Below are 19,236 nucleotides of genomic sequence, written 5' to 3'. Positions count from 1 at the left end.
AGTTCGATTCCCAGCAACCACATAGTAGCTCACAACCATCTGTAATGGGATCTGATGCCGTTTCTGGTGTGTCTGAAGACAGCTACAATGTACTCATATAAATACTAAATAAATCAAAAAAAAAAAAAAAACCAGAATGGCTGGGAAACCCTGACTAAGGAAAAGAATAGAGATGAACAAGATTTTCAGGAATCCTGTAAGTGAGCATGTCTACTGAACAATGAACATGTGTCTTTGAGCATAAAGACAGAACTGTGCAGAATATGAGGATATGGAGTAATCAGCAATCATTACTTCTTAGAAGAAACTGGTATCTCTGGTTATCCCTAGGAAGAGGTCCCAAGTGACAAGGGAAGGAACATTTCACTTGTAGTCTCTCATGCCTTCAGACTTGGTTTCATGAACATTGCTTATATATCCAAAAATAGAAAGAAATGGGTGGCTATCTGGATAGGTGGATGTCAATGTTTAAGCACCACTGGAGAGGAAAGGGGTGCAGCGACAAGGGAGTAGGGAGATGAGTCCTCCAGACAAACACAGGACCAGTCCTAAACTAGGAACATGTCTAGTGTTAAGTCTAGAAGAGGCAATGGTTGCAGATGGAGGTATCTGTATCTGTACAGGCAAGGAGAGCACAGAACAAATCATGAGACAAGGCCAGATCCTGAGACTCAGAGACCACAGTGAAGAAGGGCAGTTTGAAATAGCTAATTTTAAAAGGGATAAACCATACAGAAAAGGTACAGAGAGTTCAATGGAAGTCAGAGACCAAAGCGTGGAGGTAGTCCTGCGTGTGGTTGTGGGATTCCCTAAGAACAATTCCCAGCAGATCCAATTCTGGATGCAGAAGTGGAACATACCCCAAATATTAGCCTGGACATCCATCCCAAATATTAGTGTGTACTTCCGTCCCGTTCTGTAAGAATGACAAAACTTAAGGCGGTGCTCCAAAAATTATTCTGAAGTCTCTCATGCTGACTTTATTTGGAGTAACAAATTGTCTCGGAAACAAATTTCTCAATATTCTACTTCTTTTATTACTTCGGCTCTAAATAGATGCTGAGGTGATTTTGCTCATCAGCACTGAGTGTGGGAATGAAGAATAAGCCCAGTCTTGTTGTTCACTTGGCATTTGAGGAGGAAGAGGGGCAAGCCAAGGAGGTGAAGATGAAGGTGAAGATGAGAAACATTGACTATAGCACATAAGAAAAAAATAACTAGGAATCGGGTTTTCAAAGTCCAACCAGAGGTGATCTTTAAAAGATCCAAGACCCTATCGCTACGACTTCTAACCATCTATGATGGTTGCTGTCTTTCAGAATGAACTAGTAAAAAAGAAAATGGCAGAAGGCTCTTGGTTCAGACCAAAGAAGATTTAGCGGAGGTGTGGGCAGAGTGTGAGGCTGGGGAATTCCGAGCTTGGCTGATGACCAAGTCCCTAGGATGGAGCCAAAATAAACACAGTCCAGAGGCAGGATGAAGGGGGGCTGTAGGCTGAAGAAACCCAAGGGCATCTGGCTTTAACTCAAGCTCTTTTATTCTTAAAATTTACAGGTCCTCTGGGTGGCTACCTGCATTTGGCAGATTAGGGCTATAATTTTCTTACTTGATAAATGGCTACAAAATTATATATGACTCATTGACTGGTAACTGGTACTAATTTTTCCAACTATCCTTGATTATAGAGTGTCTTGTGAAATAATGTGGCAAAGTATAGACTGAATTTTTATTAACAAAGATCTAGATGATTTTGTATCCCTCCAAAAGAATTAAACCCCCTGCCGCAGATATCCCAAACTCAGAAACTTATAAATAATGAGAGATTGCATCTCTGAGTTTGGAGATCTCTGTTTTTTAACTCGTTGATGAGAAGATATATGAAAAGGAGACTATAAAATATCATCGATCAATTTAATACTTTTCTAGCGTTTGGACTATACACTAAGTTTTAAAAAGTCAAAAGGCCTCTGGCTCCTCCAAAGATGACAACCAGGAGGAGCCCAAGGCCATGAATGGCATGCAGACCGAAGTAGGAAAAAAATGTTCCTTTTAATCTAAAAATTTTCACCAAGTTTCAAAGAAAGAAAAAATATTTTATGTATTTGCATGTCAAATGTCCTGCCTCCCAGTCTCCCCTCTGTAAATCCCCCATCCCATCCCCCTCTCCTTTGCTTCTGAGAGGGTGCTCCCCCACCCACTCCCACCTCATCCCTCTAGCATCCACCTTTGCTGGGCAAAAAGTCTCCACATGACCGAGCACCTCCCCTCCCATTGATGCCAGATGAGGCCATCCTCTGCTACATATGTTGCTGGAGCCATGGATCCATCCATGTATACTCTTTGGTTGGTGATTTAGTTCTTGGGAGCTCGGAGGGGTCCAGTTAGTTGATATTGCTATTCTTCCTATGGGGTTGCAATCCCCTTCAGCTCCTTTAGCCTTTCCCCTAACTCTTCCACTGGGTTCTCTGGGCTCAGTCCAATGGTTGGCTGTGAGTGTCTGCAAATGTCTTAATCAGGTGCTGGCAAAGCTTCTCATAGGACCGCCATACTAGGTTCCTGTCAGCAAGTACTTCTTGGTATCAGAAAGAGTGTTAGGGTTTGGTGTCTGCAGATGGGATGGATCCCTAGGTGGGATGGTCTCTGAATGGCCTTTCATTCAGTGTCTGCTCCGTTTTTGTCCCTGCATTTGTTACTATTCCCTTTCCCGATTTCCCAGCCAACATCCCCCAACCCTTACCCCTCCCCTTCTATACCGGTGTTCCACTCCCCATCTTCCCCCCATTACCGCCCTCCCCCCCAACAATCATGTTCTCTGGGGGTTCAGTCTTGGCAGAACCAAGGGATTCCCCTTCCACTGGTGCACTTACTAGGCTATTCATTGCTACCTATGAGGTTGGAGCCCAGGGTCAGTCCATGTATAGTCTTTGGGTAGTGGCTTAGTCCCTGGAAGCTCTGGTTGGTTGGCATTGTTATTCATATGGGGTCTCAAGCCCCTTCAAGCTCTTCCAGTTCTTTCTCTGATTCCTTCAACGAGGGTCCCGTTCTCAGTTCAGTGGTTTGCTGCTGGCATTCGCCTATGTATTTGCTGTATTCTGGCTGTGTCTCTCAGAAGAGATCTACATCCGGTTCCTGTCAGCCTGCACTTCTTTGCTTCATCCATCTTATCTAGTTTGGTGGCTGTATATGTATGGGCCACATGTGGGGCAGGCTCTGAATGGGTGTTCCTTCAGCCTCTGTTCTAAACTTTGCCTCCCTACTCCCTCCCAAAGGTATTCTTATTCCCCTTTTAAAGAAAGAGTGAATCATTCGCATGTATGTCATCCTCCTTGAGTTTCATGGGTTCTGTGCATCTAGGGTAATTCGAGCATTTGAGCTAATATCCACTTATCAATGAGTGCATACCATGTGTGTTTTTCTGTGATTGGGTTACCTCACTCAGGATATTTTCCAGTTCCATTCATTTGTCTATGAATTTCATAAAGTCAATGTTTTTGATAGCTGAGTAGTAGTCCATATTTTCTGTATCCATTATTCTATTGAAGGGCATCTGGGTTCTTTCCAGCTTCTGGCTATTATAAATAAGGCTGCTATGAACATAGTGGAGCATGTGTCTTTGTTATATGTTGGGGTGTCTTTTGGGTGTATGCCCAAGAGAGGTATAGCTGGGTCCTCAGGTAATTCAATGTCCAATTTTCTGAGGAACCTCCAGACTGATTTCCAGAATGGTTGTACCAGTCTGCAATCCCACCAACAATGGAGGAGTGTTCCTCTTTCTCCACATCCTCGCCAGCATCTGCTGTCACCTGAGTTTTTGATCTTAGCCATTCTGACTGGTGTGAGCTGGAACCTCAAGGTTGTTTTGATTTGCATTTCCCTTATGACTAAAGATGCTGAACATTTCTTTAGGTGTTTCTCAGCCATTCGGCATTCCTCCGCTGTGAATTCTTTGTTTATCTCTGAACCCCATTTTTAATAGGGTTGTCTCCCTGCAGTCCAACTTCGTGAGTTCTTTGTATATTTTGGATATAAGCCCTCTATCAGTTGTAGGATTGGTAAAGATCTTTTCCCAATCTGTTGGTTGCCGTTTTGTCCTAACAACAGTGTCCTTGCCTTACAGAAGCTTTGTAGTTTTATGAGATCCCATTTGTCGATTCTTGATTGTAGAGCAGAAGCCATTGGTGTTTTGCCCAGGAAATTTTCTCCAGTGCCCATGTGTTCAAGATTCTTCCCCACTTTTTCTTCTATTAGTTTGAGTGTTTCTGGCTTGATGTGGAGGTCCTTGATCCATTTGGAGTTAAGCTTTATACAGGGCTAAGAATGTAGAAGAATAGGCAAATCAATCTTCTACATGCTAACCTCCAGTTGAACCAGCACCATTTGTTGGCAATGTTGTCTTTTTCCACTGGATAGTTTTAGCTACTTTGTCAAAGATCAAGTGACCATAGGTGTGTGGATTCATTTCTGGGTCTTCAATTCTGTTCCATTGGTCTATCTGTCTGTCTCTGTACCAATACCATGCAGTTTTTATCACTATTGCTCTGTAATACTGCTTGAGTTCAGGGATAGTGATTCCCCCAGAAGTCTTTTTTATTGTTGAGGATAGTTTTAGCTATCCTGGGTTTTTTGTTATTCCAGATGAATTTGCAAATTGTTCTGTCTAACTCTATGAAGAATTGGGTTGGAATTTTAATGGGGATTGCATTGAATCTGTAGATCGCTTTTGGTAAAATGGCCATTTTTACTATGTTAATCCTGCCAATCCATGAGCATGGGAGATCTTTCCATCTTCTGAGGTCTTCTTCAATTTCTTTCTTCAGAGACTTGAAGTTCTTATCATACAGATCTTTACTTACTTGGTTAAAGTCACACCAAAGTATTTTATATTATTTGGGACTATTATGAAGAGTGTCATTTCCCTAATTTCTTTCTTGGCTTGTTTCTCTTTTGTGTAGAGGAAGGCTACTGATTTATTTGAGTTAATTTTATACCCAGCCATTTTGCTGAAGGTGTTTTTCAGGTTTAGTAGTTCTCTGGCGGAACTTCTGGGATCACTTAAGTATAAAATCATATTGTCTTCAAATAGTGATATTTTGACTCCTTCCTTTCCAATCTGTAACCCTTTGATCTCCTTTTGTTGTCTGATTGCTCTGGCTAGGACTTCAAGAACTATATTGAGTAAGTAGGGAGAGAGTGGGCAGCCTTGTCTAGTCCCTGATTTTAGTGGGATTGCTTCAAGTTTCTCTCCATTTAGTTTAATGTTAGCTACTGGTTTGCTGTACATGGCTTTTACTATGTTTAGGTATGGGCCTTGAATTCCTGTTCTTTCCAGGACTTTTATCATGAAGGGGTGTTGAATTTTGTCAAATGCTTTCTCAGCATCTAATGAAATGATCGTGTGGTTTTTATCTTTCAGTTTGTTTATATAGTGGATTACGTTGGTGGTTTTTCCATATATTAAACCATCCCTGCATCCCTGGAATGAAGCCTACTTGATCATAATGAATGATTGTTTTGATGTGCTCTTGGATTCAGTTTGCAAGAATTTTATTGAGTATCTTTGCATTGACGTTCATAAGGGAAATTGGTCTGAAGTTCTCTTTCTTTGTTTGGTCTTTGTGTGATTTAGGTATAAGAGTAATTGTGGCTTCTTAGAAGGAATTCGGTTGTGCTCCATCTGTTTCAATTTCATGGAATAGTTTGGATAGTATTGGTATGAGGTCTTCTATGAAGGTCTGATAGAATTCTGCACTGAACCCATCTGGACCTGGGCTCTGTTTGGTTGGGAGACTTTTAATGACTGCTTCTATTTCTTTAGGAGTTATGGGGTTGTTTAAATGGTTTATTTGTTCCTGATTAAACTTTGGTACCTGGTATCTGTCTAGGAAATTGTCCAGGTTTTCAAGTTTTGCTGAATATAGGCTTTTTGTTGTAGGATCTGATGATTTTTTGAATTTCCTCTAGCTCTGTTATGTCTCCCTTTTCATTTCTGATTTTGTTAATTTGGACACATGCTCTGGGTCCTCTGGTTAGTCTATCTTGTTGATTTTCTCAAAGAATCAGCTTTTGGTTCTGTTGATTCTTTGTATAGTCTTTTTTGTTTCTACTTGGTTGATTTCAGCTCTGAGTTTGATTATTTCCTGCCTTCTACTCCTCCTGGGTGTGTTTGCTTCTTTTTGTTCTAGAGCTTTTAGGTGTGCTGTCAAGCTGCTGATATATGCTCTCTCCTGTTTCTTTCTGCACACACTCAAAGCTATGAGTTTTCCTCTTAGCACAGCTTTCATTGTGTCCCATAAGTTTGGGTATGTTGTACCTTCATTTTCATTAAATTATAAGAAGTCTTTAATTTCTTTCTTTATTTCTTCCTTGACCAGGTTATCATTGAGTAGAGCATTATTCAGCTTCCATGTATATGTGGGCATTCTTTCCTTATTGTTATTGAAGACCAGCTTTAGCCCATCGTGGTCTGATAGGACACATGGGATTATTTCTATCTTTCTGTATCTGTTGAGGCCTGTTCTATGACCGATTTTATAGTCAATTTTGGAGAAAGTACCATGAGGTGGTGAGAAGAAGGTATATCCTTTCGTTTTAGGATAGAATGTTCTATAAATATCTGTTAAATCCATTTGGCTCATGACTTCTCTTAGTCTGTCTATGTCTCTGTTTTATTTCTGTTTCCATGATTTGTCCATTGATGAGAGGGGGTGTTGAAATCTCCTACTATTATTGTGTGGTGCAATAGGTGCTTTGAGCTTTAGTAAAGTTTCTTTTATGTATGTAGGTGCTCTTGCATTTGGAGCATAGATATTTAGGATTGAGAGTTCATCTTGGTGGATTTTTCCTTTGATGAATATGAAGTGTCCTTCCTTATCTTTTTTGATGACTTTTGGTTGAAAATCAATTTTATTCGATATTAGAATGGCTACTCCAGCTTGCTTCTTCAGACCATTTGCTTGGAAAGTTGTTTTCCAACCTTTTACTCTGAGGTAGTGTCTGTCTTTGTCTCTGAGGTGTGTTTCCTGTAGGCAGCAAAATGTTGGGTCCTCATTGCATATCCAGTTTGTTAATCTGTGTCTTCTTATTGGGGAATTGAGTCCATTGATGTTGAAAGATATTAAGGAATAGTGACCGTTGCTTCCTGGTATATTTGTGGTTGGATGTGAGATTATGTTTGTGCTTGTCTTCTCTTTGTTTTGTTGCAAAACGATTATTTTAATGCTTTGTCTAGGGTGTAGCTTGCCTCCTTGTGTTGGGCTTTACCATTTATTATCCTTTGTAGGACTGGATTTGTAGAAAGTTATTGTGTAAACTTGGTTTTGTCATGGAATATCTTGGTTTCTCCATCTATGTTAATTGATAGTTTTGCTGGATATAGTAACCTAGACTGACATTTGTGTTCTGTTAGGGTCTGTATGACATCTGTCCAGGATCTTCTGGCTTTCATAATCTCTGGTGAGAAGTCTGGTGTAATTCTGATAGGTCTGCCTTTATATGTTACTTTTTCCCTTACTATTTTTACTATTCTTTCTTTGTTTTGTGCATTTGGTGTTTTGACTATTATGTGACGGGAGGAGTTTCTTTTCTGGTCCAATCTATTTGGAGTTCTGTAGGCTTCTTGTATGTTTATGAGCATCTCTTTTTTTAGGTTATGGAAGTTTTTTTCTATGATTTTGTTGAAGATATTTTCTGGCCCTTTGAGTTGGGAGACTTCACTCCCTTCTATACCTATTATCCTTAGGTTTGATCTTCTCATTGTGTCCTGGATTTCCTGTATGTTTTGGACCAGTATCTTTTTCTGTTTTACGTTATCTTTGACAGTTTTGTCGATGATTTCTATGGAACCTTCTGCTCCTGAGATTCTCTCTTCTGTCTCTTGTATTCTGTTGGTGATGCTTGTATCTACAGCTCCTTGTCTCTTCCTTTGGTTTTCTATATCCAGGGTTGTCTCCCTTTGTGCTTTCTTTATTGCTTCTATTTCCATTTTTAATTCCTTCACTTGTTTGATTGTGTTTTCCTGCAATTCTTTCAGGGATGTTTGCATTTCCTCTCTATAGGCTTCTGCTTGTTTATTTGTGTTTTCCTGCATTTCTCTAAGGGAGTTCTTTATGTCTTTCTTAAAGTCCTCCGTCATCATGATCAAATGTGATTTTAAATCTAGATCTTGATTTTCTGGTGTGTTTGGATATTCGGTGTTTGCTTTGGTGGGAGAATTGGGCTCTGATGATGCCATGTAGTCTTCATTTCTGTTCCTTGAGTTCCTGCGCTTGCCTCTTGCCATCACGTTGTCTCTGGTGTTACCTTGTTCTGCTATTTCTGACAGTGGTTAAACCATCCTATAGGCCTGTGTGTTAGGAGTGCTGTAGACCTGTTTTCCTGTTCTCTCTCTTTTTTTTTTTTTTTAAGATTTATTCATTTATTATATATAAGTACACTGTAGCTGTCTTCAGATACACCAGAAGAGGGCACCAGATCTCTTTACAGATGGTTGTGAGCCACCATGTGGTTGCTGGGAATTGAACTCATAACCTCTGGAAGAGCAGTCGGGTGCTCTTAACCACTGAGCCATCTCTCCAGCCCGACTCACTCAGGGCAATGCATTTTTTTTTCCTGAGCTGGGGACCGAACCCAGGGCCTTGGGCTTGCTAGGCAAGCGCTCTACCACTGAGCTAAATCCCCAACCCCTCCTGTTCTCTTTCATCCAGTTATGGGCACAGAGTGTTCTGTTTTCAGTCCTGTAGTCGTTCCTGTCTACTGGTCTTCAGGTCTTATGGTGTGATTTTCTCAGTTGAGGCTCCCACTAATGACTTGAGGCTTGACTTAACACTAGCCAGGAAAGAGGTGCTAGTCGCACAAACTGTGCAGGGAAAAGACCTAAGATCCTGTGGTGTGCCAAGACTCACAATTAATTAAGGAGCTTAAGAAAACAGGATTTTGTATGTCAAAATGTACTGTGAAACATGATTGGCAGTCCTAATACTCAGAGGGAGAAGAAAGATTGGTTAACATGAAGGAGAATAACATAAACATGTCTTGAAAGTTGCTTGGGAACTAAGATAGCTGAAAGCAATAAATAGATGGTTTATCTGTTCCTTTAGTACCTGGTATCTGTCTAGAAAATTGTTCATTTTGTTTCATTCAGATTTTCCAGTTTTGTTGAATATAGGCTTTTGTAGTAGGATCTGATGATTTTTTTGCATTTCCTCAGATTCTGTTGTTATGTCTCCCTTTTCATTTCTGATTTTGTTAATTTGTATACACTTTCTGTGCCCTCTGGTTAGTCTGGCTAAGGGTTTACCTATCATGTTCAATTTTTCAAAGAACCAGATCCTGGTTTTCTTGATTCTTTGTATAGTTCTTTTTGTTTCTACTTGGTTGATTTCAGCACTGAGTTTGATTATTTCCTATTATCTATTCCTCTTGGGTGTATTTGCTTCTTTTTGTTCTAGAGCTTTTAGGTGTGCTGTCAATCTGCTAATGTATGCTCTCTCCAGTTTCTTTTTCGAGACACTAAATGCTATGAGTTTTCCTCCTAGCATTGCTTTCATTGTGTCCCATAAGTTTGCGTATATTGTGCCTTCGTTGTCATTAAATTGTAAAAAGTTTTTAATTTCTATATTTCTTCCTTGTCAATGTTATCATTGAGTAGAGCATTGTTCAACTTCTATATGTATGTGGGCTGTCTTTCTTTTTTTGTTGTTATTGAAGACCAGCCTTAGTTCGAGGCGATCTGATAGAATGCATGGGATTATTTCAATCTTCTTGTATGAGTTGAGGCCTATTTTGTGACCGATTATATTGTCAGTTTTGGAGAACGTACTGTGAGTTGCTGAGAAGTAGGTATATTCTTTCGTTTTGGGATGAAATGTTCTATAAATATCTTAAATCCATTTGGTTCATAACTTGTTAGGTTCTCTGTGTCTCTGTTTAGTTTCTGTTTCCACAATCTGTCCATTGATGGGGGGGTGTTGAAATCTCCCACTATTATTGTGTGAGGTGTAATATGTGCTTTGAGCTTTAATAAGTTTTCTGTTATGAATGTAGGTGCCCTTGCATTTGGAACATAGATATTCAGAAATGAGAGTTCATCTTGGTGGATTTTTCCTTTGATGTGTATGAAGTGTCCTTCTCCATCTTTTTTGATAACTTTTGGTTGAAAATCAATTTTATTTGATATTAGAATGGCTACTCCAGCTTGTTTCTTGGGACCATTTGCTTGAAAAATTGTTTTCCAGCCTTTTACTTTGAGGTAGTGTCTATCTTTGTCTCTGGAGTGTGTTTCCTGTATTCAGCAAAATGCTGAGTCCTCTTTATGTATCCAGTCTATTTTTTTAATTGGGGAGTTGAGTCCATTGATATTAAGAGATATTAAGGAATAGTTGTTTCCTGTTATTTTTGTTGTTAAAGGTGGAATTATGTTTGTTCGTCTCTCTTCTTTTGGTTTCATTGGTTTCTTTCTTGCTTTACCTAGGGTGTATTTTTGCCTCCTCGTGTTGGAGTTTTCCTTCCATTATCCATTGTAAGGTTGGATTTGTGGAACAATATTGTGTAAATTTGGTTTTGTCATGGAATGTCTTGGTTTCTCCATCTATGTTAATTGAGAGTTTTACTGTATATAGTAGCCCGGGCTGGCATTTGTGTTCTTAGGGTCTATATGACATCTGCCCAGGATTTTTCTGGCTTTCATAGTTCCTTGTGAGAAGTCTGGTGAAATTCTGATAGGTCTGCCTTTATATGTTACTTGACCTTTTCCCCTTACTGTTTTTTTTTTGTTGTTGTTCTTTTTTTTCGGAGCTGGGGACCGAACCCAGGGCCTTGCGCTTCCTAGGCAAGCGCTCTACCACTGAGCTAAATCCCCAACCCCTCCCCTTACTGTTTTTAATATTCTTTCTTTGATTTGTGCATTTCGTGTTTTGACTATTATGTTATGAGAGGAATTTCTTTTCTGGTCCAATCTATTGGAAGTTATATAGGCTTCTTGTATGTTTATAGGCATCTCTTTCCTTAGGTTAGGGAAATTTTCTTCTATAATTTTGTTGAAGATATTTACTGGCCCTTTAAGTTGGGAGTCCTCGTTCTCTTCTATACCTATTATCCTTAGGTTTGGTCTTCTCATTTTGTCCTGGATTTCCTGGATATTTTGGGTTAGGAGCTTTTTTGTGTGTTTTACATTTTCATTGACGGTTGTGCCAATGTTTAATATGGTATCTTCTGTTCCTGAGATTCTCTCTTCTATCTCTTGAATTCTATTGATGATGTTTGCGTCTATGACTCCCGATCTCTTTCCTGATCCTTCTATCTCCAGGGTAGTCTCCTTTTTTGATGGCTTTAATGTTTCTATTTCCATTTTTAAATCCTGGATGGTTTTGTTTGATTTCTTTACCTGTTTGGTTGTGTTTTCCTGTAATTCTTTAAGGGATTTTTGCATTTCCTCTTTAAGGCCTTTACCTGTGTTGTCCTGTATTTCTTTAAGGGGGTTATTTATGTCCTCCTTAAAGTCCTCTATCATCATCATGAGATGTGATTTTTAAATCCAAATCTTGCTATTCCAGTGTGTTTGGATATTCAGTATTTGCTCTGGTGGGAGAACTGGGCTCTGATGATGCTAATTAGTCTTGGTTTCTGTTGCTTAGGTTCCTGTGCTTGCCTCTTACCATCAGGATGTCTCTGGTGTTAGCTATTTCTGACAGTGGCTTGACCCTTCTATAAGCTTGTGTGTTAGCACTCCTGTAAACCTGTATTCTTTCAGCTGGATCTGGGTACAAAGAGCTGACCCAACAAAGAGAACCAATTTCCCTTACGAATATCGATGCAGAAATACTCAATAAAATTCTAACAAGCCGAATACAAGAACACATCAAAACAATCATCCATCATGATAAAGTAGGCTATATGCCAGGGATCCAGGGATGGTTCAATATAAAGAAATCCACCAATATAATCCACTATGTAAACAAACGCAAAGAAAAAAAAACACATGATCATCTCACTAGATGCTGAGAAAACATTTGACACAATTTAACACCCCTTCATGTTAAAAGTCTTGGAAAGATCAGGAATTCAATGTCCATACCTAAAGATAGTATAAGCAATATACAGCAAACCAGCAGCCAACATCAAACTAAGTGGAGAGAAACTTGAAGGAATCCCACTAAAATCACAGACTAGAAAAGGCTGCCCACTCTCTCCCTACGTATTTAATATAGTACTAGAAGTCCTAGCCAGAGCAATCAGACAACAAAAAGAGGTCAAAGGGATACAAATTGGAAAGGAAGAAGTCAAAATATCACTATTTGCAGATGATATGATAGCATACATAAGTTACCCCAAAAGTTCCACCAGAGAACTACTAAGCCTGATAAATAATTTCAGCAAAGTGGCTGGGTATAAAATTAACTCAAACAAATGAATAGTCTTCCTCTACTCAAAGGATAAACAGGCTGAGAAACACCCTTCACAATAGGAACAAATAATATAAAATACCTCCGTGTGACTCTAATCAAGCAAGTGAAAGATCTGTATGACAAGAACTTCAAGTCTCTGAAGAAAAAAATTGAAAAAGATCTCAGAAGATAAAAAGACCTTCCACACTCATGGATTGGCAGAATTAATTTAGTAAAAATGGTCATTTTTCCAAAAGTGATCTACAGATTCAATGCAATCCCTATCAAAATTCCAACTCAATTTATTCATAGAATTAGAAAGAATAATTTGCAAATTCACTTGAAATAACAAAAAAAACCCAGAATAGGGAAAACTATACTGAACAATGAAAGAACTTCTGGGGGAATCACCATCCCTGACCTCAAGCAGCATTACAAAAAAATAGTGATAAAAAACTGTATGGTATTGGCACAGAGACAGGCAGGTAGATCAGTGGAATAGAATTGAAGACCCAGAAATGAATCCACACACCTATGATCACTTGATCTTTGACAAAGTAGCTAAAACTATCCAGTGGAAAAAGACAACATTGCCAACAAATGGTGCTGGTTCAACTGGAGGTTAGCATGTAGAAGATTGATTTGCCTATTCTTCTACATTCTTAGCCCTGTATAAAGCTTAACTCCAAAATGGATCAAGGACCCTCCACATCAAGAAACACTCAACTAATAGAAGAAAAGTGGAAGAATCTTGAACACATACACTGGAGAAAAAATTTCCTGGAACAAACACCAATGGCTTAGGGCTCAAGATCAAGAATCAACAAATGGGGTTGGGGATTTAGCTAGTGGTAGAGCCGCTTGCCTAGCAAACGGGCCCAGGTTGGGTCCCAGCTCGAAAAAAAGAAAAAAAAATCGACAATAGGCCCTCATAAATCTGCAAAGCTTCTGTAAGGCAAAGGATATTCTCATTAAGACAAAATGGCAACCAACAGATTGGGAAAAGATCTTTACCAATCCCACATATGATAGAGGGCTAATATCCAAAATATACAAAGAACTCAAGAAATTAGACTCCAGAGAGCCAAATAACCCTATTAAAAATGGAGGACAGAGCTAAACAAAGAATTCTCAGCTGAAGAATATTGCATGGCTGAAAAGTACCTAAAGAAATGCCGAACATCCTTAGTCATCAGGAAAATGCAAATCAAAACAATCCTGAGATTCCACCTCACACCAGTCAGAATGACCAAGATCAAAACCTCAGGTGACAACGGATGCTGGTGAGGATGTGCAGAAAGGAGAACACTGCTCCATTGTTGGTGGGATTGCAAACTGGTACAACCAGTCTGGGAATCAGTCTGGAGGTTCCTCAGAAAATTGGACATAGTACTTCCTGAGGACCCAGCTATACCTCTCCTGGGCATATACCCAAAAGATGCTCCAACATATAACAAAGACACATGCTCCACTATGTTCATAGCAGCCTTATTTATAATAGCCAAAAGCTGGAAAGAACCCAGATGCCCTTCAACAAAGGAAATGTGGTACATCTACACAATGGAGTACTACTCAGCTATCAAAAACAATGACTTCATGAAACTCATAGGCAAATGGATGGAACTAGAAAATATCATCCTGAGTGAGATAACCCAATCACAAAATACACACATGGTATGCACTCACTGATAAGTGGATATTAGTCCAAAAGCTCAAATTAACCAAGTACAATCCACTAGGAGCTCCTAGGGACTAAACCACTACCACAAGACTATACATGGACAGACCAATGGCTCTACCTGCTTATGTAGCAGAGGATGTCCTTGTTGGGTACCAATGGGAGGAGAAGCCCTTGGTCCTGGCAAGGCTGGAGCCCCCAGTGTAGGGGAATATCAGGGAGGGGAGTCGGGAAAGTGGGGGTGGTTGGGGAGGGGGAACACCCTTATAGAAGAAGGAGAAGGAGGAATGGTATAGGGGGCTTATGGATGGGAAACCAGGAAAGGCAATAACATTTGAAATGTAAATAAAAAAATATCCAATAAAAAAAATAAAAGATTGTTGGTCATGGTGTCTCTTCACAGCAATAAAACCCAAACTAAGACACCTGTTTTCAAAGAAAACACCTGTCCTCACTTTTTAGTATGTGAACTATCAGAGCAAAGAAGAAAATTTTAATTTTGAGAGAGGGCTATGTTTAGTCTAGTTGTTATTTTAAAAAACAACTAGAAGTTACTTCCATAGGTCAAGGGACATGTTGAGATGAAGATACTGTCAGATTCAGTCTGTGGTTAAGACCAATTTTACGATTTATTTATCTGTCTTCACATGAAGGACAAGCAATGGGTTCCCATGAGCCTGTTTTTGAAGAATCCATGAAGGTTCTATCCTCCTCTAACCGCCCAACCTTTCAATAATAATATGAGAATTTTAGACTACAATACATGAGGAGTTGATATGGGTGCAGGACTCAAGCATTTGATTCCTGTGACAGAGGCCCAGGATAGGTGGAAGCAAATGGGGTAGGTAACTGGAATTGTCAAGAACGACTTCCAAGAATAGGTGACATGGCAGCTAGGCTGTACCATGATGGCTCCTTCCTTCAAGTGCTTTAGAACAAAAGTATGTAAGCGAAGGGTAGAGGGCAAAGGGGATTATGTAAAGCATCTACCAGGGGGAAAAGAGCATGGCAGAGAGGCCTTGCAGGGAACCAAGGCAAGGCCAGAAGCACATAGCTCCTATAAACAGTAAGGTATCTGGGTTAGGTCGGATGATACACAATAGACTAACAGACCTGGGAAGACAGGTGGGAATCATGGGCTGTATGACCATAAGGTTATGAAATAGTTGGAGGCCAGGCCTTTTGAACTAATTTGATCATATAGGCGGCCCTATGGAGGGATTTTCCAGACCACATCACTGTCCAAAGACCTGAGTACCAGACTCAGAAGAACTCGAGAAGCCTAGGTCAAATGTGCACATAGGCATGATTCCTCCAGGAAGGCCAACCAGTGTCAAGTAATACTTAATGAGAAGCTGGAGTGCACCGAGGTCCTGAGAGAGCTGAGAAAAATCCTTATCTGTCAGAAAGAAGGTGACTGACCTGTCTCCAGGATGAGAAGGGGAGAAACCAAGTTGCAGAGAACACATCCTCTAGAAAAACTCCCATTTAAGTTGCCAGTTAGAACTTGAGGTACTTAGCGCTTCTGCAAAGTGAGACTCTTCTGCAGAACTCAAGTTACTTGAGTCCTCGGACAGAATAGAGAAAATGGCACTGATTTCAGAGTCTTAGAGGGTGTTTTGTGAATGAGCATTAAAATCAAACATAGCATATAGGTCTTTATGAGTCATAAAAACATAAAAACATATAACCTCATGTTGACTGCAAAAAATTAATGGTTAAGAAAACCAATTTAATTACAAGGACTTTCCCATTGAAACATTATAAAATTGATAACAGGTGAGTTAAGATCAGATCTTTTTTTCACTGAACTTGGAAAGGATAGAACAGGCCATGCCAGGATAAAACAGGACAGGACTGGATACAAGGAAGGAAAGGATGGTGAAAGGAAAGAAAACAAACAAAATAATAGAGAAGTAAGCTTTTTACATATTGAAAGTATATACAAAATATTGAAAACATATGTGTGTTAAGAATACATATTACTCATAGATGCTAATTAATGCTATACACACATATATGAAATCCAAGCGTAGGAATGCTTGTGACCCTAGCATGTAAGCACTTACCTAACTCTACTCCGAATTAGAAACCAGCCTGAGCTACAAGTAGGATCCTTTCTCAAAAAAATATTTTTTTAAAGGATGGTGGTAAATAGAAGGGATTTAGAAAAGAGTATTGTAGAAAGTAATTTTTGGTTAATCTGTACGTACCCAAAAACACAACCTATGATAGAAAACACACACATTTTATCATGGCTTCTGGCACAAAGTTTGAAAAGCACTAACTCAGAACATCTCACAGGCTATTGATTATATTTGAAAACTAACGTTTTAAATTATTGGTTTCAGATCCCAAAGATAACACGCCTTCTCCTACAGGCCTGAATGAAGAAAAGGAACAAGCTGAGTCTGACAGTAAGTTGGTGGGGCTCACGGTCAGAGCTTGGGAACAGCTCGGCCTCTCCTCTTCAAACCCAGAAACACTCTGAGGCAGGGGGATGACAGCACCAACAATTGCTTTCATCCTGAAGCTGCTTTCTCATCGCGTCATGCGTCAAACTCCCAAGACACGTTAGCTCAGCCCTAACCCCATCTGTATGACCCTTTTTGATTTTCTCTATTTAATTCTCCTTTACAAAGCCCAAAACAGCCAAGAGGAAAGGGGAAGCTTCTTCAGCAGGTCAGTGAGAGGGGAGCCTGAGAGACCCAAGGAAGTAGTTGAATTGGGGAGTAGGAGGAGAAAACTTGAGGATGCTGATATAGAAGCAAGGCTGTCTTCTAAGTCTGCACACAGATCAGTAACGATCTAGTGCATTCCCATTTTTACCGTCTCTGTACCTGAATCCCTCTGTGTAGAGGGGAGCTGGCCTCACTGAGTAGCTTCCCAGTGACTTAGGCTGGTAAGCTTTCATTTGTGGAAGGTTAGCAGAGACTTGCAACACAGTTATCTGGCTGGACATGTTTTTTGACCCATTGTCCATGGGACCAGGAAAAAGCTGTTGTCTTAGACTGAGACAGATGTGCCCTCACATCTTGCAGCTCCTAATAGAACCAGGCCACTGTGGAAGTGCCATGGGAGGAGGAATGAGGTAGGAGAAACGAGAACGGCTGCCGCATAGCCGACACAGTTTATATATTACTTCTTTGGGTACTCTACTCACTGCAGAGGATTATTTCAGGTCTGAGTTATCAGCTCACCTCCGAAAAGTCATCAGTTCAGGAAACCACAAATGGTACGTCGTCGTAGACAAAGCATTAGCAAGGGCTTCTTTTTCAACAAATGGAATGGGTTAGCAGAAGATCAGGGCTCCCTGCAGTGTGATTCTTTTTTAACAGCTGCTCCCCAACCCTACATTACTGAGATTCAGGCTGCCTCATTTTCCTGGAATCTAGTTCTGCACTTTAATAACCAAGGCTATGATGGGGGTTCTGTTCTTTCCTCAGGATGAATGATGGGAAAAGCCAGGAGCTATGTTGAGCCATGTGAGTTTTCTTTGCCAAAGTATTTAACTGAGCTCCCCTATTTCTTATGAACAAGTTGGTGTAGCTTTCTTTTTGTCTGACCAATGAGGATGTTCACTCACACCTCCACCCTTGTATTTATATGTCCAGTGGACACAATCCCGGGAACTTTGTATTCTGAAAGTGCTCAGCACGATGATGAGCTTTGGAATTGAACATGGAGGACTAGAATTAATGCACTGAGGAAAGGCCCAGAGATGAAAGGAACTGAGACTGTAGATGCATGCACAGCTCAGAACATGGAGCAAAAGCAGGGAAACTCACACACAGGAACAGCTAAGTCAGGAAGGAAGCCAGAATTTACACTACCATGTGAAAATGGTTAATGACTTTCTCTCACCACCGAATCTGTCTCACACAGGTCCCCTTTCAGTCACTGAACCAAACCAAATGCAGGAAGCCTGGCTGGAGGAAGAGGGGAACAAAGGTAAAAGATAGCAGAAACAGGAGCTGCTGGTTCGTTTTAAAGAGTTACAATCTTCCCATGTTTTCCTCCGGTTACAGACTCTGATGGAAAACATGGGGACCATGAAAAGCTTCAATCAGAACAAACATGACGGAAAGACAGAAAGACTGGCGAGTGTCTGCACTTAGGGAAAAGCAATTAAATGAAACAGGCCCCAAACCTGGTAGAGTCACATCCTACCACTTTTGCCAATTACTGTATGTTCTCAAAAATAAATGAACACAAACCACTGTTTTAAAGACTTTAACATAGTGTTGTCAATCATTGCATCTTTGCCTGGATGTCACCTATCTCCTACCTGACATTCTTTAAAAAAAAAATTTTTTTTGAGACAGGGTTTCACTGTGTAGCTTATGAATTCACTATTGGCTCAAGCTAGCCTCAAACTCACAGAGATCCACCTGCTTCTGCTCCCAAGTACTGACTTCCACCTGCTACTCTTTTTTATTTTTATTTGATGTATCTATTCTCTCATATCTTACATCCAACCCCAATTTCCCCTCCCTCCTCTCCTCCCATAGTCCCCCTCTCCTCTTTCCACCAATCCATTCCTCCTTCTGTATCCCCGTTACTAGGAGTCTTAGGTCACCCTTATAGATTCCTGGGAGTTTCCATCACACTAAGTTTCCACCTCATCCCCCTAAATCCTCCTCCCAATTCCAGGGAAAAGGGCAGGCCTCCCAGGGATATCACCCAGACATGGCATATTAAGTTGCAGTAAGACTAGGCACCTCCCTCATATTAAGGCTAGACAAGGCAACCCAGTAAGAAGAAAGGATCCCAAAAGTAGTTTTTAAAAATGTCAGAAGCAGCATCAGCTCTCACTGTTAGAAATCCCACAAGAAGGCTAAGCTGCACAACTGTAACACACATGCAGAGGTCAGTCCCATTCCAGCTCCTGGTAGGCAGTTCAGTCTTTGTGAGCCCCGTATGAATACGAGTTAGTTGATTCTGTGGATTTTCTTGGGATATCCTTGATCCCTTTGGCTCCTACAATCCTCCCTTCCCTCTTCTGCAGGATTCTTTGAGCTCTGGTTAATGTTGGGCTGTGGGTCTCTGCAACTGTTTTCATCAGTTGCTGAATGAAGCCTCTCTGATGACAATTGGGCTAGGCACCAATCTATGAGTATAGCAGAATATTATTAGGAAACATTTCATTGGGGACTGTTAAGTCATTACAACCAATAG

The 19,236-nt window shown here is 40.3% G+C and overlaps 1 protein-coding gene across 1 annotated transcript in view; it reads left to right on the top strand.

Annotated features, from left to right (window-relative positions):
• The window catches only part of Mdh1b (malate dehydrogenase 1B), a 39,492-nt gene extending 21,197 nt beyond the window's left edge, over nucleotides 1-18,295 (top strand). Inside the window, exons 10-11 of the mRNA XM_032901218.1 lie at nucleotides 16,410-16,475; nucleotides 17,944-18,295. Of these exons, the coding sequence (XP_032757109.1) occupies nucleotides 16,410-16,475; nucleotides 17,944-18,020 (143 nt within the window). The 3' untranslated portion in view covers nucleotides 18,021-18,295. The remainder of the gene's footprint in view (nucleotides 1-16,409; nucleotides 16,476-17,943) is intronic.
• Nucleotides 18,296-19,236: the final 941 nt, after the last annotated feature.

The sequence above is a fragment of the Rattus rattus genome, chromosome 4 (assembly GCF_011064425.1).
Source record: "Rattus rattus isolate New Zealand chromosome 4, Rrattus_CSIRO_v1, whole genome shotgun sequence".
Taxonomy (NCBI): Eukaryota; Metazoa; Chordata; class Mammalia; order Rodentia; family Muridae; genus Rattus; species Rattus rattus.
Note: the sequence above shows the minus strand (reverse complement) of the source record. Positions and strands in the feature narration are given on the sequence as shown.